We start from the raw sequence: 24,436 nt of genomic DNA on the forward strand, positions 1-24,436 counted from the left end.
CTCCTATTTTTTTTCCTTGCCCCCCTTCTCCACTGTAGCTTTTCCCAATGAGCCAGTTCAAAATGGGGGGGAATTAGGATGGGGACAGAGATCTGACCATTTATATTTCTAGAGTGGCATCTACAGAATCCCACTAAACAGCTACAAATCTAGAAACACTCAACAACAAAACAATGAGCAAACGGATCTGCAGAACTCAACGTGCTAAAAAACCTGCCTTGAAACAAGCCACTTTTAAAAGTCAGATAAGATTTATATATACAATTTCTGGCCAAACAAAATGTGTTTCTATTTTTGACCTACTTATTGCATTCCATCCTCTCTTCTTCATACAAAAATAATCCTAACCAACAGTCTCATCTTCTGTTAACCATGACTATCCAAACACTGGAGATTCTTTCTTAAGAGCCATGTAAAGGAAATTGTCCCAGAGCCAAAAATATTCTCTGGTGACAGCCAAGTTTGGAGCAACTCTCCATATAAGGTGATAACTTTAATCCGCATATCTTTTCAAAGCCTTATTAATCATCATTGCCTAATGAAGAATCATTGTTTATAGATGTTTGGTTTTGCTGATATTACAAACAGGGGTGAGATGGGCAGAGTTCAAAGGCTAGTTTCAAATCAAATTGGGGGAAAAGTCCCATAAGATTTCTGGAAACTTAGGGCAGGTGAGACCAGCCTTTTCTGAAGTATTTTGGCATTTTTTCCAGTACAAGTTGATACCAGGAAGTGTATAGGTACACAAAATTAAACCCAAAAGATAACCATTTCCTCCCTCTACCACACTGGTCTCCAAACTGTGGGGCATGCCTCCCCTAGAACGTTCGAGGGGGCACACAGTGGGGCTTGGGTCAGCCCCTCTGGGGAGTGGGAAGGGAGTGCCACCCAGCCCAGCTCCGCCCCCAGCCACAGCACCACTTTGCCCCCATTCCCTCTCCGTTCCCAGGTCAACTCTGCCTCTAGTCCTAGCTCCTTCCCCATACCCAGTTCTGCCCGTTTCAGCCCAAGCTCCTCTACTGCGTCAACTATGTAGTAATGGGGGCAGGTTCAGACAGATTTCATTACTCATAACGGTTGGGTGTGACAGGAAAAGTTCGGACACCACCGCTATAGGGAGAGATTTTCAAAGGGATTGAGGAGCACAAAGCCAAACTTTGGGCTACGTTTCAGTTAAGTTCTTTATTATTTACTCAACATTGGCTCACCCATCTCTAATAACACCATGATTGCTGTGTCATTTTGATAAAAATTATCTTTAAGCTGTTACTGAGAAGTCCCTCGTATGCAAAAGTACAGAGCTGCTTTCTAGAGAACAGAATAACACATACTTCATCCCAGTGTCACAAAGAACCTATGATAACTATACTTCAAAGATAAGAACAGTAGTTTGATTTTAACATATGTCTCATCCCTTATTTTAAAAAGATGAAGTCCACTGATTCCATTCATTTACTCCTGAAATACACCAGTGTGAGATTAAAATAAAGCTCCATGTCTATGGCCCTGATCCTGCAAAAACTTCATCACAGATGCAATTTTACTCAGGTGAGTAGTGCCAACTGGACTACTCATTCAAAATTATGTATGCGCATAAATATTTATAGGGTCAAGGCTAATGTTTCTATAATTTTCTTCATATTTGTAAAGGCCTTGACTAAATCATATGTAAAATTTATATTACCACAATTGTACAGATTGAGTCTTGCAAAATGATACTTTTGGATAAAAATTAATATAATCCTAATTCTATCATTTAACTTTTTCTATTCAAATGTTATTAAATATTGTAAGAAAATTTATTGTAATTCCTCACATTTCCATGTTCTGCTTCTAAAATGTATACATATGATTTTTCTAAACAGCAATTTTCCTTAATATTGATAAAATCATAAAGGGGAAAATAAATGGCATTGCATTTTCTTGGTGCTATTTGATTAGAAAATCTTCCATTTCTATACTTTAAAATTATCCATGTTCAATAAGTAACCACTCTTGGGGGGGGAGGGGCGGAATCTCTGCCATTTTCGATTTATCTTTGCATTTCGGTTGCACTCATCCATGTAGTACACATAAGGCCAAATCACCAGATCATCATAGAGGATAAAAGGGAGGAAAAGCAACCTGAAAACTAGCTAAGGGAGCCTATGGTATTAGGTGGAGCAGACCAAAACAGTGCTGCTGGTGGCTATTCAGAAGGTATATGCACTTAAATTCCATGGCTAGGGATTATACATCAAGGGAAAGCAATACAATACAGAATCAGGCCATGAGTAATGCATGGAAATCACATCTAAGAGTAAATTAATTACATTAATTCAGTTAAGTACATTAAACTAAGTTAATTAAGATTATTAACTGATGCATTGATTTTAAAAGGGCAGAAGGAATCATTATGTTCATCTACCTGGTCTAATCTCCTGCATAACAGAGAATATAGAATTTCACCCAGTAATTCCTGCATTAAGCCCATAACTTGGGTCTGAACTAGTTCCTATCTTTTAGAAAGTTATCCAGTCTTGTTTTCAAGTTTTCAAGTGATGGAGAACCCACCACATCCCTTGGTAAAGTGTTTCAATGGTTAACTGCCCTCATGGTTAAATATTGCACTTTATTTCCAGTTTGAATTCATCTAGCTTCAACTTCCAGACAATGGATCTGGTTACACTTTTTTCTGTCCAACAGAAAAACCCTTCAGTATCAGACATCATCTTCCTGTACAGGTACTTATGTACCATGAAGTCACCTCTAAACCTTCTCTTTGGCTTGGCTTACAGTTTTAATTACATCTGTTAGAAACAGATATAATTCAAATAGCACAACTCCTTAGCGTGGATCTCTAGCATGTGTTGCTATAAGTGCTTATATTGGTAGAGTTTAGTCCTCTAAATGTAGCCTTTTGTTAAGATAAATAGATTGAGTTCTCATTGTAAGGCATATTTTCCAGACCTTGATTTATTCTTGTAGTTCTTCTCTGAACCTTTTCCAATCATAATTATTTCTGTAGATGATAGGTTTGGGGTTGTCTGGAACTGGCATGGTACCCAGAGTCCCTGCTGTCTTCGATTTTGTTGCCTATGGGTCTGGGACAGCAATTAGCTGCATACACTACCATTGTTTCAGGCGCTCTGCACACTCGAGAAGACATCACTACACCGAGTTCTATAGCCTTTAAATTTGGAAGGGTATCTTTCCAACCATGATGGTTAGAAATTGCCTTTTTTCCTCCCAAATGAAGCCTTAGATTCTATTGACTCTGTGTAGCCCAAGTGTGCTACATGCAGGACAGATGATATTTGACACCCATGAGCTACAGGAAACTAGAACAAAGGAAATCCTGGAAAAAAACCCAGGAACAGCCAAGTTTGTTGATAGTGGTTTTGAGATACAAAAGAATTAATCCCCCAGGCCAGGATAAGGTTTGGACACTAACTCAAGGTCAGTGTACTCTGTTGAGTTCAGGTTATGGGCTCAGCTAATTCCCTGGCTATGTGGTTTTTCTCTTGCTTTTCAGCTTTGTTAAAACTAATCTTGAGTCTACTGAAGAAATGAGAGACCTGGCGATTTCAAATCTTCATTTCTCAGTCTTTCAACATTTTCAATATCCTGGCTGATACTAATAGGACATTATAACGAAGTACTGGGAAAAAAATCCTAGAAAAGGATGAATATATGGCTATTTTTTAAAACAACAGATTACTAATCCATATTTGAAAACATCCTGCACATTAAAAAAAACAAAAAAAAGCCCCCACACACTAACTGCCCACGTTTTTTAAAAGAGAAAAAAAAAGTAACCATAAGGGTTCACTTCCTGCAGATAAGTGTGAAAGTCACTTTTCATATTTATTCAGTCTCTAACCTAATTTTCACCTTATTTACTCTCCAATTCTCAGTGGTGCAAGTTCAGAGGCAGGTCCTCCTAATGCACATTACCCGTTTGTCCTAAGGTACTCCATGTCAATGAGATTTTGTCCTGCATGCAAAAATATGGACACAAAATAAATGCGCATGATCATTTTTAGGGCATGAATCTCTAAAACTTCCTTCCAATGCAGGTGCCGTCTATGGAGTCGAACTGCAATTCAGATCCTTCACATTTCTTTGCTTTGGCCTCAGGGAACTCAAAATTTGACTCAACACTCCAACCCCACCTCACTGAAATGGAGCTATAGGCCGTGCTTCTAAGAGAGAATCACATTTGGACTATGACCTCTAGTAGCTAATGACATCTCTAATAAGCTTTTACAGGGAATCTTCTGCTCTCATTTGCTTCTATAGTCAATGCAAGATCTTCGCACTTTGAGTTAGCAGGACTGGGCTCTTCCCATACCATCCCCATGTGAGGAATGACCACGGCAGTGAAGGGAAGTTCTGCTCACAGGAAGTTCTGCTCACAGAAAGTTCACAGGATCAGGCCTTAATTGGATCTGTGGCCACATGCTTTGGCCAACAAGAGATGGAGACTGAAAGAACAGACTCATATCAAGGGCAAGATGACCAAGTGAATATGGAGGGTGTACACTAAATTAAATGAAAAAAGGCATTGTTTTAGCACTTGAGCTTGGAAGTCTTGTATATGTCTATACATTGGACCCCCTTCTTATTAGTTAATTGATCTGATCTCTGAATTAAATTAATTAAATAAATATTCATTGACCACATATGCCAGAGTTTGATCTTACTGCTAGAGTGTTTCTATAAAGCATCTGGGACATATTTGTATATAGAATCTAGAATGACTAGCTTTTCTCACTGTTTCCCATACAAGCAGTGGCAGAAAGGTTTCCATCACCTGATGAAACATCAGCAGAATACATTGCCTGGGAGTGGAGCCAAGATCTGTGACTTTCCAGCAATTATTACCAAGGACTTTATCTACTCAAACCTATCTGTGACCTAGTAGTGTTTCAAGTGGGCATCTAAAAAGTGATGTTACCCAAAAATCACTAGCTCCTTTTGAAAACTTAGGCCTTGAGCCCTAAGCACTAAGAACAATTCTTTCCATGTTCCCTCCTTCCAGAATGGAAGGAGTCTTAAAAATCCATCAGTAACACAACTGGTATTCAACACAGATTTCAGACTTTGAGTTACTAACTGTATGAAGCTAAACTGAAAAATAGTATTCAAACTGCAGACCTTTCAACAAAGATGCTTCATCATTTGAGGCATGTCACAATATGCATTTATTCCCTTTGTGAACTTGCTTCCATCTTCTCCAGTTCAATGTCTAGTTCTGAAACTTTCTCCTGTGCTATTTCTGTAATGCTCACAAGCTTTCACACTATACAATTTCAAAACAACGGGTTGTTGGATTTTTTCCTTATTTTTTGGTCTCCAGCAAAGACTTGTAATTACATTTGGTTTTACAATTCGGCCAATAGTTTTTGCTTATCAGCTCAGGACAGAAAACAAGCAAATCTTATTTACACGGGGCAGATGGACATTGTAAAGTTTAGATCTGAACTTTTAATTAAATCAAAAGCAAAGTTTAAACTTTTGACTAGAATGAGGCAGGGTCCTAATCTACTTAACTGCATTTTTTTTTTTAAATCACTGGTGTGTCACTTCACTGAATTCAGAGACAGTGGGTCAAGTTTTGCCCTGACATATATCCTGAAGTCAATGGGATTTCATAGGGTGTAAAGTGAGAAAATGGTCCTCTGTGCCCTTCCATATCATAAATGATTCAGAAAAGCACTGACTGTCTGTGGTTAGGCTGGAAGACCATTAATTTGGAGAAATCCAATCCCTTTGGCTTTTGCCCTTTTAGTATCTTAAGAGAGCCAGTGTGAAGAGAAATATTGCAGAGTCAAAAAAACACAGGTTATGTTTTTATGTTATGTCTCATGACTGCACCACTGAAATCAATACACAAAAAATAAGAAACTTTAGGATGGGGTAGTCAATAGGCAGACCACAAGACGCTTTTGAATTTTTTCTTTTATTTTCTCTGGAGTCTGGACCCTGACTATGCTTTGATTAAGAAATTTCAATCTTAATAAAAAAATAGACTCCCCCTGCTTTAGGGCAAGGGCAAGGCCAACCTGGCTCAACACAAGCAACCTATTTGGGTGTCTCTTAATTCCACCTTCCTGTTTTTCATGACACATTTCAAGCACTTCTTTGTCAAGAAACAAATCTAGGTGACTTGAACTTAGGATCGATCCATGACCCCGGCTGTGCTGCTCATCCTCAGCCAGTGAAACAGCTCCCCTATAGCTGGGGTAATTTGGAGCTGTCTTGAACCTGGCCCAGAATCAGGCTATTTCCCCCGTTTTCCCTGCCCCCACCCTACTCCTCCTCAGTTGTGTTGGTCTGGCTTTGCACGGGGTTCTTTGGAGCTAGTAAGCTCCAATTTGCCACCCAGTGATCTCCTGTCATCAGAATAGGTGCTGAACTCTGACAGAGGACCCTAATCCTGGAAACTGATTGGCAGACCGCTGGGCGTCCTGTGAACCAAGCACAGGCACAGGCACAGGCACAGGAAGCTGTCCATACAGCTGGGTTCTCCCTGCTTTGGGCTACTTCCCCTGAGATACCAGCTCCTACTGCCTGCTGCTGATCTCCTGGTAACCTGACCCTTCCTGATCTTGTTTACCCTCTGGCCTGTCTTGGACTCTGACCTCTTGCTATCGGACTTGGCCTGACTCCTGCTGTGACCACTAGCTCAGATCATCCTGACACCCCTCCTCGTTCACTTCTGGCAGGCCTAGTGACTTTCAGTCTCCACTGTACCACCACTAGTTCCTTCCTTAAATCTATTATATATTTGAAAAGCAACTAATTAGAAATCCACAATGCAATCTTTTGTTTCTTATTCATTGCAAGAAACAACACCTTGCCAGGGACATATCCAACTCCTTTCATTTACTGCTCCTGATCTTTTGTCCATTTATTATGACTTTGCTCTAATTCCAGATTGTAATCCTCTCAGAATACCTTGTAAAGCACCATACATATTACCCAAGATGCAATATAAACAAACAACACTTACATTCCAAGGACTTTGGGACAGGAGTAGTCACATATACCCAAGGTTGACTTTGGGCAGCAATGTCCTGGATGTACAAGGAACAAGGCATACGTGGCGAGGATGGTCAGGAGTTGCAGACTCCAGACTACACTAGACCCCAAATCTGGCAAGGTCTTGAGAGGAAAGAAAGATGTGGTCTGCTTTGGCTGCTGGTGATTCGATGTCTTATACATATTATCATGGTGTCTCTGTACCGCCCCCATAGGTATTTTTTCAGTATTTGTACGTTTAATATTTTACATCCCAGCACTTGGTCAGGTGACAGATGCTGCTAGAGTCTAGCAAGCAATTCCGACTCCAGAAAGCCTCTTCACTCTCCCATTTGGCTAAGTACATATTGCTCTTGAATCCAGTACATATGTTTAATCCCTTTTGACTTCAATGAGAGTTTTATACACATTTCCTAAGGCACAGCTTGGCTCTTAACCTGTATCTGACACTCATCTCCACTCAGTTATAGCCACCTGCACACATCTGTGCTCTCCAAACTCTCTGGATGACAAAATTTCCTCTTTTTTTCTTTCTTCCTTTTTAATTAAAATAATTGTTTAAAATGCTGCCTTAAGATGTTTTCTCCATATGAAAAAGTTTCATGTGGGATGCAAGGGAAGTTTGCCATGCTGATAATCTTCTACTCATAAACAGGTGTGATCAAGAAAAAAAACGTTTCAAGCCACGAACCAAAATGGAGGGAACCGTTCGACTTAGAACAGCTGATTTTTGTATCTTGCTTTCCTCAGCCTGAATGCAAAACCATAAGTTTGAAAATAGCCAGTGTGCTGGTTTAAGAGTTTGCTTTCAGTCCATTGCAAGATGGAAAAGGAAAAACAGGAAAAATACTTACTGTTATACAAAGTTAGGACAGGGTTAGAGCTATTTCTGTAACAGTCTACAAAACAGCATTTCAGATACTGATGATCCTGAAGTACTATATTTAAGAGAAGCTACCCAACTCTTCAATCCATTTATTCAAGCACAGACAGTTCTTATTTTGGGGAAAATGCAACAAACAACAAAAATGGCAAAAAGGGTGACTCTGTATCCAGGCCACTGTATAAAACGCTAAATAAAAAGTAAATATACACCATTTGGTGCATTTGTGACAGGCCAAATACTGTTTGCTTTACTTACTTGACTGGGTTACACGTGCTACAATGAGATTAGCTGAATGAGGAAAGCAAGCACAGCTTATTTAGTGGCACATCAACTGTTGTTTCTTAAGAAAATGTTTGCTGAGATCAGACGTTCATCTGAATTAACCCAGAAGATGGATGAATACCCACTTCGTCGATATTTACCCACGAAAGCTCATGCTCCAATACGTCTGTTAGTCTGTAAAGTGCTGCAGGACTCTCTGCTGCTTTTACAGATCCAGACTAACACAGCTACCCCTCTGATACTATTCTTTTTTATGTTAATTATTGGAGCAGTGGTGGAGTAGTTAACAGATGCATGAGAGTCAGGAAAAGAAAGGAATAGAGGCACTGATGAGGAGGGAGAGAAGAGCGCATGGGAGAAGGAAGGATACATAGAGAGAGGTGCATGGAGTACAGGGACTACATAATATTATAAATACTTAGCATTTGTATCTTTTCATCCTCGAAGTGCTTCACAAATACTGAGGTTCCACTCTAGCAAAGCCAATAAACACTTCAATGGGATTACTCATGTGCTTGAAATTAAACGCATGCTTAAATCCTTTGTTGGATTGGGACCTAACTAATATACCTTAACACCTCATCTGGTAGGTACTATTATCCTCATTCTGCAAATAAGGTAGTGGAGCAAACGTAGTTAAATGATTACATTGCTGCAGATCACCATGAGTTTGTATGTCCTCACTACAAAATTAATCCAGGTGATCAGCACCAGGTCTGAATGCCTGGGTTAGCCTAGACTGGGTGTGAACAGCCCCAATGGAAAGCCATAACCAAGTTACAGTGTCCTTACAGGTGTGCACTCCCCTGTGTGTGTTGCTAGGATTTCTGAGGGCATATCCCATGGTTCTGGGTGCTGCAGTAAGTTGAGCAGCACTATTTCCAAATAAACTGTGGGAGAATTAGTCTGCCCTTCTGGTCATAAAGGGGAAACTGTGGGAAGGTAGAGGAAGCCTATCAACATTCAAGTGATTTAGCTTATGTCTTCACTGCATATGGGTGGCCTGCATGAAAGCAGCATCTGAACTCTAACCCATACTCCCAGCTGGGCCAGCTAGCCCTAGTGTAAAGCACCACTACACTCAGGGTAGAGGGCTGTGTGAGTGGACAAGAGAAGGGTTTGGGCCAGCATCCAAGCAACAGAAGAAGTGAAGACAGACTCTATAGTGAACATATACAGTCAACGTCAGGACTGGAAACAAAAAACTCATGAGCTCCTGGCTCCCCACCCTTGTCTCAGATATTTCATGAAATATTCAGTGCAATTTGAAAGCTTTGCAATTTGTTACAATTTCAGTCAGCCGTAGTAGAACACAAACATTACCTTTTTTGCTTGTAAGGTCATTTTGCTGGAAGGTGGTTTGCAGGGTTATTTTGAGAGTGGGGTTTGCCTCTTCGTTCTTCTTTGGAAAAACTTTACTGTTTTCCTAATTTTGAATTTCGAAATTTCATATGGGTCAAGATTGATTTTTGAGACTCAGTCTATAAAAATCTGAATGTTTGCATTTTGATGTAAACACTCCATTGTGAAAAATCTGGTGGCAGCAAAATTGTCTCTCATAAAAACCTGAAATGTTTGCAATTTCACACAGCTCGACCCAGATCACTAGGTCATGCTTCTCTGTTCCTATGAAAGCTGCACTTTCATTAGTATGCAACTGTCAAACTTCAGCAAGGGTGCAGAGGAGGGGAGATTTGTCAATGAATCTCTGTGGAGCTCTGCGTTACAGTGGAGATGGCAACTGCCCTCATTATTACACATTAGATCAGAAGAGCAGATGAAATGGAAGCCTTGGATTACTGCTGATGAAACCTGCCTGGGGTAAGAGCAAGGACAAGAAGAATTTATTCACCCAACTGTGTCAGCCCACACAAAGAAGTTATGGCAGTTTCTTCAACTTTACCTCAGTACCCTTGAGATCCAAAGTTTGGGGTGGATAAGAGAGAAGATTTATGGATCACTGGCAGCTCTGAAATGATTGCAAAGAAAACACAAGACATCTTTTAAAACTCAAACTGCTTCTACAGGAATAAAGCCAATGCTTAAATGAGTGGAGACTGTGGAAATCAGAGCTACATCGATGAAGACGGACACTAAGGTACAACCTAAATTTTCTACAGCTCTGATCAAAGGAAATAAAACATCAGATTGGAGAGCTGAATATTTATCTTCAGGTCCAGATTCAGGAAGAAAACATGGAGGTTGTTACTAGGATCACCTCAGATACAAGAAATCCATACTTGAGTTAATTTAATTTGTGGGTTCAACATTAAGGAAAATCCATTTAATTTGGAAGGAGCTTAATAAATTCCCTCAATACTTCAAACCTAAAAAAAAAAAAAAAAAAAAAAAAAAAGAGGTTCAATACAGTTTATCACATGCAATGGCCAGCACACAGGAAGAGTAGCGAAAGCAGCAAGCAAGGTGGTAAGAAATGGCAAAATAGCTAGATGGCAAGGTCCAAGGGATTATTTGAGCCAAACAAGTATCCTTTCAAAAATGGAAATCTAACCATAGTGAAGAGAACAGAAAGGAGCATCAGCTACGATGGGCAAGGTGCAAGATGGAAATTAGGAGAGCCAAGGTAGACACTGAAGAACAAATAGTCAAATATACAAGGACGAACAATGAGAAATCCCTTCAATATATCAGAAGCAGGAAGCCTGCAAAAGAATCAGTCTGCTCGACCACCAGGGAATGATTCTAGGAATGACAAAACCGGTGAAATCTTTTTCACTAGCCAGAAAACCAGCTGAAGCAATAAACTAAAAATAGAATTCTAATACACCTTGGGGTGATCATGATGTGATATGGACTAATCAGCAGAGCTTCTGCAAAGGAGAACCATGTCTCTCTAGGCTACTAGAATTCTTTGAGCATGTCAACTAAGTAGGGAACAATGGAGAGCGAGTTGATAAAATTTACTTCCCCTTGACAAGGTCCCTCAAAAGAGGCTATTAAGGAAAATTCAATATCACTAAGGGAGAGAGGTGCTGTAATGTCAAGGAACAGAAACTAAAAAGGCAGAAAACCACAGAAGAGGAACAAATAGTCAAATTTCATTATGGCACAGTATTAGTTTCATTATGCCAAGGTTCTGTGCCAGGGCCAGTGTTGTTTAACATGTTCATTCATGACCTGAAAAAGGTTATAGCAAGGAAGTGGCAAATTCTGCACAACTGACGTTACATTATTTAAGTTAATCAGAACTGGAAAAACCTGTGAAGAACTCCAAAGGGATGGAATAAAGCCAGGTCAACAGGGAACATGATGGGAGAGCAATGAACAATGGAAGGAATAATTTTAACCATTGATACACAATCTACATTAAACTAACAACTCTGAATAAGCCATGGGCAGCTCTATTAAAAGCTTCACAGTAAACAGCAGCAGTCAAAGAAGCCAAACAAAATATTACAGTGCGTAAGGAATGGAATGAAATATGATAATGGCAGCATGTACCTCAGTGGTATACCCTCACTCAGACGGGTGTTCAGTTCTGGACATAGCAAAGAATCCTGTGGCACCTTATAGACTAACAGACATTTTGGAGCATGAGCTTTCGTGGGTGAATGAATACCCACTTTTTCTTTGCTCCTTCCTTTGAAGCACATGGTACTAGCCACTGACCGACGAAGTGGGTATTCATTCACCCACGAAAGCTCATGCTCCAAAATGTCTGTTAGTCTATAAGGTGCCATAGGATTCTTTGCTGCTTTTACGGATCCAGACTAACACGGCTACCCCTCTGATACTAGTTCTGGACATGCTAGCTCAGAAAAGGATATAGCAAAAATAGGATTTCAGAGACAAGTGATGTAAATAATTAATGGGGGGGAGGACTCCATGTGAAGAGAGATTAACTGAAAAGATGAAGTATTTTAGAGAAGAGATGAAAAAGAAGAATCAGTATAGAAAAGCATAACAGACTCCTTTGCTCATCCTTACTCTTAATAAGGGAACATTCCATTAAACTGTAAGGCAGTAAATCTAAAACTAATAAAGGAAATACTACCGCTTACCACGCACTCTCCCACATAATTAGCCTGTGAAACCCATTTATCACAAGGTATCATTGAAGCAAAAACCTTCGCAGGTCTCAAAAAAAAAAAATGAAGGGATATTTACATAGACAATGAGAATCACAGTTACAGTAGACAGGATTAAAACAAAGTTTGGAAAGGCTACAAACTCCTGCTTCTGGGGTTAAGTCAACTACTAACTGATAGGGACAGAAGAAACATCCTCTACTGGCAGGTCATTACATGATTACCCCCTTGGGGTTTTTTTGCTCCTTCCTCTGAAGCACATGGTACTAGCCACTGACCGAGACAAGATACTGGACTAGATGGACCTGTTGGTCTGATCAAATAAGGCAATTAAAAATGAGATATATAAAAACCAGCACACTCTCCTTTTCTGTGATTATAATCCTGATTGTTATGTAGACAAAACAGAAAGGAATTTACAGCAAATAAAGCAAACATTAAAACTAAGCTGCATATACAGCTCTCTTTACATCAAACTAAAAGTGCTGGCAACTATATATATGCTGCCACATGAACTGCTAAATGAGTAGAAATGAGAGGGCAATAAGATAATTGAAATGCTGGCTTCATCACAACAATGTCAAGACTTCACTCAGGTAAATCTTCAGTCAAAACTATTGGATTAAAGAGCTCACGATGCGCACTGTTACTATACTGTACATGACCAAGGACAGGGTAGGCCCACTGCTCAGTGAGGAGGGAGAAACAGTAACAGGAAACTTGGAAATGGCAGAGATGCTTAATGACTTCTTTGTTTCGGTCTTCACTGAGAAGTCTGAAGGAATGTCTAATATAGTGAATGCTTATGGGAAGGGGGTGGTTTAGAAGATAAAATAAAAAAAAAAGAGCAAGTTAAAAATCACTTAGAAAAGTTAGATGCCTGCAAGTCACCAGGGCCTGATGAAATGCATCCTAGAATACTCAAGGAGTTAATAGAGGAGGTATCTGAGCCTCTAGCTATTAACTTTGGAAAGTCATGGGAGATGGGAGAGATTGCAGAAGACTGGAAAAGGGCAAATATAGTGCCCATCTATAATAAGGGAAATAAAAACAACCCAGGAAACTACAGACCAGTTAGTTTAACTTCTGTGCCAAGGAAGATAATGGAGCAAGTAATTAAAGAAATCATCTGCAAACACTGGGAAGGTGGGAAGGTGATAGGGAATAGCCAGCATGGATTTGTAAAGAACAAATCGTGTCAAACCAATCTGATAGCTTTCTTCGATAGGATGACGAGTCTTGTGGATAAGGGAGAAGCGGTGGATGTGATATACCTAGACTTTAGTAAGGCATTTGATACGGTCTCGCATGATATCCTTATCAATAAACTAGGCAAATACAATTTAGATGGGGCTACTATAAAGTGGGTTCATAACTGGCTGGATAACCGTACTCAGAGAGTAGTTATTAATGGCTCCCAATCCTGCTGGAAAGGTATAACAAGTGGTGTTCCGCAGGGGTCTGTTTTGGGACTGGCTCTGTTCAATATCTTCATCAACAACTTAGAAAGTACTATTATTAAGTTTGCAGACGATACCGAACTGGGAGGGATTGCAACTGCTTTGGAGAACAGGGTCAAAATTCAAAATGATCTGGACAAATTGGAGAAATGGTCTGAGGTAAACCGGATGAAGTTCAATAAAGACAAATGTAAAGTGCTCCACTTAGGAAGGAACAATCAGTTTCACACACACAGAATGGGAAAAGACTGTCTAGGAAGGAGTATGGCAGAAAGAGATCTAGGGGTCATAGTGGACCACAAGCTAAATATGAGTCAACAGTGTGATACTGTTGCAAAAAAAACAAAACAAATGTGATTCTGGGAGGTATTAACAGGTGTGTTGTAAACAAGACACGAGAAGTCATTCTTCCACTCTACTCTGCGCTGGTTAGGCCTCAACTGGAATACTGTGTCCAGTTCTGGGCACCGCATTTCAAGAAAGATGTGGAGAATTGGAGAGGGTCCAGAGAAGAGCAACAAGAATGATTAAAGGTCTTGAGAACATGACCTATGAAGGAAGGCTGAAAGAATTGGGTTTATTCAGTTTGGAAAAGAGAAGACAGAGAGGACATGATAGCAGTTTTCAGGTATCTAAAAGGGTGTCATCAGGAGGAGAGAAAAAACTTGTTCACCTTAGCCTCTAATGATAGAACAAGAAGCAATGGGCTTAAACTGCAGCAAGGGAGATTTAGGTTGGACATTAGGAAAAAGTCCCTGTCAAGGTAGTTAAACACTGGAATAAATTGCCTAGGGAGGTTGTGGAATCTCCATTTCTGGAGATTTTTAAGAGTAGGTTAGATAAATGTCTATTAGGGATGGTCTAGACAGTATTTGGTCCTGCCATGAGGGCAGGGAACTGGACTTGATGAGCTCTCGAGGTCCCTTCCCGTCCTAGAGTCTATGAATCTATGATTACTGTATGTATATTTGGTTCTGTTTGTCCCAGGGCAGTAGGTTGGTTTCATCCCTTCAGGTTAGGGATGCACATAAATAACAACCCCCCCCAAAATCACAGGGCTTTAATTTTTAGGAATTTCTCTTTTTAATCACGGGGCAAAAGGCTGGGCTCTGCCGCAGAGCCCAGGATGCCCTAGGGGAGGAGGAGAGGGAAGGGTTGGGTCTTGCCCCTGGCAGGGTGGGAAGGGAGTGAGACTTCAGTCACTAGGCTGCAGTGCCACCCACTCAAAATTTGGCACCCCTGCCCCTCCATCATGACAAGGGGGTGTCCAGGCCACATGTGAATGGCCCTGTGACCAGGAGCCATCACTGGAGGGTGAGTTTTTGTTTTGTACGTTGGTTTGTTTTATTTCGTGTTATTTCACTTTGGTGAAAAGCACAAACCTCTACACCTAGATATCACACCTTACTGGGATTTTATTTTTTTTAAAAAGCAGGCAATTCAGCACAAGCCAGTACCACTTCTGCAACAGAAGTCTGGAGAGATTCATAGATTTTAAGGCCAGAAAAGACCCATTAGATCATCTAGTCTGACCTCCTGTCTAATACAGGCCATAGAATTTCACCCAGTTACTTCCGTATTGAAGCTAATATACTTTAGTCAAGCACATGTTGCCTTCCAGAAAGGCCTCCAGTCTTGTTTTGAGGACTTGGAGAGATGCAGAGTTTACCACTTCCCTCAGTAGTTTGTTCCAATGGCTAAATCACCCTCACTGTTAAAAAGGAGGTGCAGCTTCTCAGCACCCATTTTTGGATAAAACCCAATTGCACAGGTTGAGGACAAGCCCTCTCAACTGGTGTATAGCATGTAGCCGTGTGTACAGTGGTATGATCGAGGTGGACATAAGTTAGTTACTTGGGAGGGTAAAGCTGAAAAATTGCTCCACAGACCCACCCCAAAATACTATGGCCGGCTCCATGTATTTCTATTGTGGCTGCCTCTCAAACACAAGGAGGTGTTTTATAAGCCATACTGAAGATTAACAAATAGGGAGGAAACTATAGGAAGATTGCCAGAACATGAAAAGAGTATGTTTATAGATATATTTCTGTAAAATGATAGAACTGCATGATGCTTGCAAAAATAAATAAGATCTGCTATTAAAAAACTAGTAATATTCATTATGGAGTGGGAGGTAATATTTCTGCACATTTAAGTACTAAACAAGTAGTAATACTTCGCACTTATATTGCATCTATCTTTGGTGGATTTCAAAGCACTTGTATCAGACAGTGAGAAAACAAATTACAACAGGTAAGCCATGATATATGCATGCTCACTATTCACATATTATGTTCCAGCTCATCTCTTTAGAATGAGACAAAACTGAGGACACAAAGGAAAAATTAAAATATATAGTCAAGTTTTTACTCCAAACTGAGAAACATTACCTTTATTTGCACTGAAAAGAAATCTATTCACCAATGAAAAGCAATATAAATAAAAACATCTATAGAAAAATTCTTGAAGGTTTTTATTAAATGATAGCACAGTCTGCCAGGATCTCCTGGAGTAATACAATCTACTTTTATTAGGAGGAGAATTTTATACTTAAAGATATTTTAAGTGGGTTTTCTTTCCCTTCTGAGGAGGGAAGAATATTTAGATAGAACCTGCCAGTAAATTATAGATAGATAGATATCGGATTTAACCAATTCAGTATTTATACTAATCTCCATGGTATGTATTAAAATAGGATTCTACCCAGAAGAACCAACAATGGACACCTTTAAAAATACAAAATCAAAATTACCCACGTAAGAAAGCAAAGCTAATTTCTCCCCAAAGAAAAAAAAATAGTTTTTAAGAGACTATTTGAAGCATGATATAGCTGCATATGAGTGCCCTATGGGGAAAGTTTAAAAAAAAATTCAATTGTCCAAAGACACAGAACAGAAGACAATTTGGTCTTTGATTGTGACTGCCATTCCTCAGGCAAGCCAGAGTGCTTTATTAAACAGAGGAGATGATGAAGCAGAAGGAATCAATAGTATTATACTGTGGGATGGGGAAACACTGGAAGCCACATTGCTTTGAGACATTTACAATGAGACTGAACTCCTGCACTGCTTAGGGGGGGGAAGGAGGAATTATGGTCTAGAAACAGATGACCTCTTCCTCACAGCTCTGTTCTGATTACATGAAATCTATGTTCTCTGCTCCTGAGTCATGCTAGAAAACTGCCCTGGAAAAACCTACAGCAATCTAGCCAGCTCCCACTGCTAGAGGAAGGTCTTTGAATGATCAGGAAGGATCTACACTGGAATCGTCCAAGGGTACACTTTCTCTGCTCCCCTGAAGCTCTTTTACATTAACCTTACATGCTGGCCAGCAGCCCAGAGGATAAGGGAAGATGAGACTCGGCAGAAGCTGGAGCGTGCTACCCAAACAACATCGGCGTTGGAGATTCCCGGCTCTGTGCTGCTGCACTATTTTCAAACCCGCCTGCAGCCGTTTATAAGCACTGACATAATCTGTCCTACGGATTTCAAGTAAGGGCAGTCAAACATGCCAAAGATGTCACCACCCACTAGTATTATCCATCGGGGAAGGACAAGGAGGCGCAGCGCTGCTTAACCTCCTCCCCCTGTGCAGGAAATCCCCCCGCTTCCCCCAAAGGGCATCAAGTTACCCCAGCCCCTGAGAGACAGCTAACAAACTGACAAAAACAGTCGCCCACTGTAAATCCCCCCCAAACTCGGCGGGGGGATGGGGGGGCCTCAAGGGGTCCCCTCCCCCTACACAAACACTGAGCCAAATAAGTGCAGTGAGAGCAACGGTGTTACCCTGGGGAGGGGGAGTCTGGCAGTGAGGATCCCCATTACTCTTGCCCTGCTCCAATCGCCCCCCACAGATCCAGCCTCCACCCCGGCCAGACTTCGCCGGGAGCCTCTGCAACCTGGCTAGTCAGCCGCTTTCACACATCACAGGCGAATGACTGAGCCGCGTGGACCCGGCAGCACGTCCGCCCCCACCCCTGAGCCGACAGCCTCCCCGCTGCCCTGGGGGTCCCCTCCCCCGCCGCCGCGCAGCGAGCCAGGTGCGTGTCCGGGGGCGGGGAACGGAGCTCGCAGCCCGGCGTGCCCGGGCAAGGCGAAGGGCGGCGCAGGGGGCCGAGCCCAGGCGAGCTCCCGGGGATACGCGCGCAACCCAGCCAGGGCAGCGGGGCGTGGGGCCGGGGACACGCGGCCCCCGGGAAACACACGCCTGGAGCTACCTGCGCAGCCACACCGCCGGGCAGAGGCGGGGCTGCAGCTGGGGGCACGGGTTCTCCCCCCCGGCCGCCCGTGCGAGGGAGGATCGGCCGTCAGATGGGATCGGCCGCCCCCGAGCTGCCTCCCAAGCCAGCCCGCTGCTGCTGGGTCCCGCTGGGCGGGGTGTGGGGGATCCGTCGCCTCCCCCCGGCCCCACTCACCTCATCTTCCCTGCAGGTCAGGGGACTCGCGCTGTCCGTCCGCGGGGAAGTTGGTCTGTGCGTCCGGCTCGGCGAGCTGCGGCCGGGTGATTAATGTCGGACCCCCCCGAACGCGGTGCACGCCAGGGAAGCGCGGAGGCTGCTGCATCTGCTGCACGAAGCGGGGCTGGGGCTCCCTGCTGCTCCGGGGCTCACTCGCCTCGCTGGGCTCCTGCTCTCACCCCGCGGCCCCTGCAATCGCATCTTCCAGCGTCAATGGCGCTAGCTGTGGAGCTGGTCCTCGGCAGCTGACAGCTGTTCCCGGGGCCCTGCCATCTTCCCCGCTCCCTGGGCGCGTGTGAGAGGAAACACAACACAAAGCCAGCGGAGCTGTGCTGCCCACTGCTGCTGACAAAGACTTCCGCCAGCCTGCAGCCAGCCCGCTCCTGCTGCTGCTGGGAGCTGGGCTTTTCCCACGGCAGCCAGCCCACTGAATGCACCACCAGCCAACCCAGACACACACGCAGTGCACACATATACAGATATCGCGCACAGAGCACACGTGCACACAGGCGTACATAGTGTTTGTGCACCTCCCACATAATGCAGAGAACACAGTGCCCGAAGAGCACATGCACAGACATGCGTACAACACAGTATACATACAGGCACAACACACACACTATCCATAAACAAGTCCATAGGAGGATACCGAGCACAGCATATGCTCCCACAGAACAAACAGCAATCTATACATACAAGCAGTACTACATATACACACTTAACACACCTTAAGTGATATAGAAATAATACATTATCAGAATGCTGTATACATTTTATACTGGTTCTGAAGCTTTTATGCACTCATTTCTGGTAATTGCTATTTTCAGTTTTCGTTCAGATGCTCAGAGGTTAATAAGGCACCCTATGAACACATAGCTAGTATGAGTTAAGGGCCTGTGGACCAGTTTTTTAATAAATAGGAAACCATTAGAAATGGCCAATAGTCCTATTTATTTGCTCCAAAGTAAACTTCATGTTCACACACATTTTTCATAAATGTGAAACTTTATTTAGTAATACTTGGAAAGTGAGAATTATCGTCTCTCAATTGTTTACATATATCTGGTCCAGAGAGTCCAAGAGTCATGTTTACTTGCATGAAGGAACAGAAGAGTGTCAGGAAGCAGGCATGAGACTCGAGGTGTGCCATCAGTTACACTCACCTTCATAAACTCATCCAAATCACCTCTCATGGGGTTACTGGGAGGTAAGCTTATCTAGAAACAATGAGAAAAAATAAAACCCATTTTCTTTGGCTTATCTGTGAGGAACCCTTCAAAGCATGGGTCACTAACCAGCCCATATGCCATATGGCACATTGCCATTGTTCTCTTATTAACCTATGGAGTTTCATGGCAATTTTAATTGCACCTGAACTATGAATAAAAGTAAGAATGTTGATTAGTTTTAAGAAATGATTTTATTTTAAATAATAAAGCCATGATGACAAATTACAGTGTCAAATGGGCAGGAGGGAAGGGGAGCGGGGATCAGAACATATGTAAATATGCTTAAGATCTAAAAACAGAGTAGGCAAGAAAATCTGATGTAAGGCTGCAACATATATTCAGACATTTTAGGCCTCAGCTGCACAATACAGAATCACCATGGCTCTTTAGAAATAGAAGATACTACAAAAGATGCCTGCCATAGTTATGATACATCTATTCACATACAGTTGCACATGAGTAGTGGCTGTAGGCCATTGGTTAGAGTCAATGATTGGGTGTCAGGATTCCCGGCTTCTAATCCTAGCTCTTATTTGATAGTAACCTCAGGTACATTGCAACTGCTCGGTGCCTCAGTTTCCCCAGTTGTAAAATGTGTATAATACCAACCTCTCTAAGGTGATGTGAGGCTTAAGTGTTTGTAACATGATTTGAGACACTAGGATGAAAGGTGATATAAAAGTGCAGAGTTATCTGAGCACAATGGCCAAATATTTTGCGAATTATATATTCTTATATTAAAAAAAACAAGGGAGAGGGCATTTCACATATTGTCATAAATGCAGAACCTACCTTTTAGCCTTCTCAGGCTGTAGCCTACAAATTAGCATCTTGCATTACAAGTCAAATCCTAGCCCTACTAGAAATCACAAAGCTGCTCCATTGACTGCAGTGGCCCTAGCATTTGATCATAATGACACCACCCCTCAGCTGTCTTCACCTGGATCCACCACATGCCAAATACCTTTTTCAAGGGATTCAATCTTGTATTTTGGGCCTAGTCTACATGAAAGGGCTTGGGGCAGGGTTTTCCTTAGAAGCCCTGTGGATGGGATGGAATCTTCTCTCATAAGGTGCAAAGTACCAGCGACCCCTTCCACCACTGCTCTCTATCCTTAGACTGCAGTGTTAGCCATTCACCTGCTACTTCTCTGGAACGGTACTGTCAGTGAAAAACTGCATGCAGTCCTTCTGGGCAAACCCTCCATTGCCTGAGATGTCACATCAATAGCTGGATGGCAGTCACTGAACTGTTCCCATCAGAGAGACAACTGGATGTAAGAAATTTTTTGCTAGATTTGTCCATCTTCTCATAATTTTCTTCTGAAACATGATAGGGCATTCACCCCACACAACCCCTAAAGAGGCTAAGGTGACTCAGAACAGTCCAATCGATCTTATAGGCTGCACCTGGGCCTGGGGGAGAGTCAGGCTTGAATGATAAGCACTAACTGAAGACAAAGCACAGCTGAGCAGGAGCAGGAGTGGCTTGTATAAAGCCAGCGAGATAGAGCAGCTGGGGGCTAAGTATGCCCTACAATTGACAATGCTGATGTAATCCAAGGCCCTGAGAGGAAGAGTGAAATTACTATTTCAAATTCTAACGGCACTGTGGATTAAATAGTAATGTAGTTCTAATTAACATGCACAAAGATGGATTATGTCTAACATTTAAGGTCCAGAAAATGATAAATCATATCCTTTGGGATCTCAAAGGCTATACCTGTGAAAAGAGATGTTTATATAGAAAACTTAGAGTAACAAAATTTTCTTTGCAACGTCTATCAAGAATACAAGGAAAATGGGGCCCAATTTAAAAAAAAAAAGAAGCTCTTCTGCATTTCTTTAAGAATACTAGGGAAGGTGTGAAACTCTAAGTCATGACAAAGATACAAGATACAATGTGTGGTGGTCATAGGCTGAGCAAGTCTGCTACATCACAAAACTGAAGAAGGAGGCTGTAGGCAGAGAGTCTGCAGTCACTCTCTGAGCACAGAGAGGTGGGTAGAAGGAAACTGGAAGGGAGCAAAAGACCTGGGATCCTAGCCCTCCAGAAAGGATTTATTCAGAGGAGTTGCAGGGAAGAAAGTCAGTGGAAGGCAGAGTAGTAAGAAGCCATGGCAAACAGCTTAGAGTGTTGAGACTGTGTAGACCTTGGCTGCTGCTGACAAGAGTCCCTGGGCTGGAACCTGGAGTAGAGGGTGGACTTGAGTTTCCCTACCAGCCACTGGGAAAGTGGCACAGCCCAGGACTTACAGAAGACTGCCTGAGATGGCACATGGGCAGGTTGGTTGGTACAATTTGGCTACCCCAGAAGGGGACACTGTATAGTGACCTGGCTGGAGGGTCAAGCCAAGAAGAGGAAGCACTGTGACTCCTAGTGAGCAAGTGGAGCTGTGGTATATCAGACCAGGCAGAACTAATCCCCAGAGAGAGCCACAAGGGGCATCCCAGCAGTGAGCATGAAGCTTCCATGCTTTCCTTAGGTTCATACTCTTGTATAAAGTCTGCTGCTATTCAGAGATGTCAGATTTTCCCATCATCTGGATTTATGTACTTCCTCTGAAGGATTTTGCTAAAGTGTGTAGGACATTACTTCATTAAAGTACCTCCTCAGAAGAACTCCTTACAGCAAGGAGTTGGCTCAACATGTGCTGGGAAAATGTGGCAGTTCTCCAAGTCATTTTTATATATTTATTTCTAAAAGACAGTCTATTTAATGGGAAAATTGGACTCTACAACTTCTCCAAAGTTGAGGGAGGATATAAAGTGCAGGATTTTGCCTTGGCTCATTGCAGAGTGGAGCAGCAAAGTCCACTAAAGTCAGTATGTACTGCTTTCCGCTGGGTGTCTTTTTTGGGAAAGGACCCAGAATATCCACAGCTACTCGCTGAAATGGGACCTCAATTATGGGGAGTGGCTGGAGAGGGGCCTTGATCTGGTCTTGGGGTTTTCCCACTCTTTGGCACACCTCACAAGACCGGACATACTTGGCAACGTCCTTGCCCATTCCCTCCCAGTGGAAGGACTTCCCCAACCTGTCTTTGGTTCTGTGCACCCCAGCATGGCCACTGGGATGATCATGGGCTAAGCTTAAGAGCTTCCCCTGGTACTTAGTTGGAACCACCAACTGTTTTGTGGATGCCAGTCTTCCTGGTGTCCACCAGAAAGAGTCTCCTTGTATAAAAGTCCTTGTTCTATAACAAACCGGGATCGGTTAGAAGAGCTGAGAGGCAGTGGGGTGCTCTGTGCCGCCGCCCGAGCTTTCTGAAGGCTGTCATCTGCTTCCTGCTCAGTCTGGAACTGTTCCCTTGAAGCTGGAGACACCAGTTCTTCCTTAGACTGTGGACTTGGGCTTGGTCCCTCTGGAAGCGATGTAGGTGATGGGGTTGTTTTCGTTGCTGGTGAACCGCTCTCTGTTGGTGCACCAGGTGGTATTCCAGGCTCTGGCTGAGCCTCTTGGGTATGGTTGTCTGCTGCTTCTGCCAGTTCAGGCTCGCTGGTGCCCTCTGGCGTTGGAGTTGAAGATGGGTTTGCAAGCGCTGGCGTCAGTGCTGGCAACGGTTCTGGTGCTGGTTGCTTTTCCAGTTCCTGGTCTGGGACTGGAGGCACTGTGGCTGTTTCAGTTGTTGGCATGGGATCTGGGTCCACTACCTCTGTCTGGGTCTCTGGTAACACAGATGGGGCCCCTGTGGACGGCTTAGGAACAGGAATGGGTCTGGAAGCTTGCCTGGTTTGGCTACGTGTAACCATTCCCACTCTATTGGCCCGCTTCATCTGGTTGGCCAAGTCTTCCCCCAGCAGCATGGGGATGGGATAATTGTCATAGACTGCAAAAGTCCACATTCCTGACCAGCCTTTGTACTGGACAGGTAGTTTAGCTGCAGGCAAGTCTACAGCTTGTGACATGAAGGGGTAAATTGTCACTTGGGCCTTTGGGTTGATGAATTTGGGGTCGACGAAGGATTAGTGGATAGCTGACACTTGTGCCCCCATGTCTCTCCACGCGGTAACCTTCTTTCCGCCCACTCTCAAAATTTCCCTTCGCTCCAAGGGTATTTGAGAGGCATCCGGGCCTGGGGATCTTTGGTGTGATGGTGGTGTAATGAACTACACTCAGTTGGAGTTCTTTGGGCAGGTGGCCTTTATATGTCCCAGTTCATTACACTTAAAGCATCGCCCAGCTGACTGGTCACTGGGCGAAGTGGGTTACTGGAGACTGGTGAGGTGGGAGAATAGGGCGTCTGTGGCTTTTCCTTAGGGGTCTTGGGCTGCCCTCGGTTGTAGGGTTTATTGTTGGTGTGCCCCCTGAGGTATTCACTCCCCTTGACAGTAGCTTTTTTCTTTTCTGCCACTTCCATCCATTTGGCTCCAATCTCCCCCGCCTCGGTTACCGTTTTGGGTTTCCCATCTAGGATGTACCTTTCTATTTCCTCAGGAACACCATCTAAGAACTGCTCCATTTGTATCAGGAGGTGCAGCTCGTCCATATTGTTAAACCTTTGTTCCTGATATCCAGGCCTTATAATTCTTTGCAATGTGGTAGGCGTGTCGGGGGAATGACACATCTGGTTTCCATTTTAGGGCTCTGAACTGCAGACAGGCATGCCTTGGTTTGAAAAAGTTTATAATCGTTCATGTTCTCCTTAGGCATTTCAGCTGCCACCTCTGCTAAGGGTCCACTGAGCAGTGGCCTTAGCTCTATCATGTACTGGTTTTCAGAGATGCTGTATCCATGGCAGGTCCTTTCAAAATTTTCTAAGAAGACTTCAATGTCATCACCTGCCTTGTAGGTGGGAAATTTTTTGGGATGTGGAACAACAACTGGCGAAGTGTTGTTAGGATTGGCTGTGTTCTGTTGCTTAGCCTGTTCTAATTCCATGGCTTGCTGGTGTGCCTCCCTTTGGAGCTCTATTTTTCTTTTGTGGTCCGCGTCTTTGGCTTCTTGTTCTCTTTTGTAGGCTTCCTCTTCGGCTGCTTGTTCTCTTTTGTAGGCTTCCTCTTTGATTTTTTCTTCTCTTTCAGCTCCACCTCTTTTTCTCTTATTT

General features: G+C 43.0%; 1 protein-coding gene across 1 annotated transcript in view; it reads right to left on the minus strand.

The window, feature by feature from the left end:
- EVL (Enah/Vasp-like) overlaps positions 1-18,590 on the minus strand; it is a 222,810-nt gene extending 204,220 nt beyond the window's left edge. The window contains exon 1 of the mRNA XM_030558771.1: positions 18,118-18,590. Coding sequence (XP_030414631.1) covers positions 18,118-18,122 — 5 coding nt within the window. The 5' untranslated portion in view covers positions 18,123-18,590. The remainder of the gene's footprint in view (positions 1-18,117) is intronic.
- Positions 18,591-24,436: the final 5,846 nt, after the last annotated feature.

The sequence above is a fragment of the Gopherus evgoodei genome, chromosome 4 (assembly GCF_007399415.2).
Source record: "Gopherus evgoodei ecotype Sinaloan lineage chromosome 4, rGopEvg1_v1.p, whole genome shotgun sequence".
Lineage (NCBI taxonomy): Eukaryota > Metazoa > Chordata > Testudines > Testudinidae > Gopherus > Gopherus evgoodei.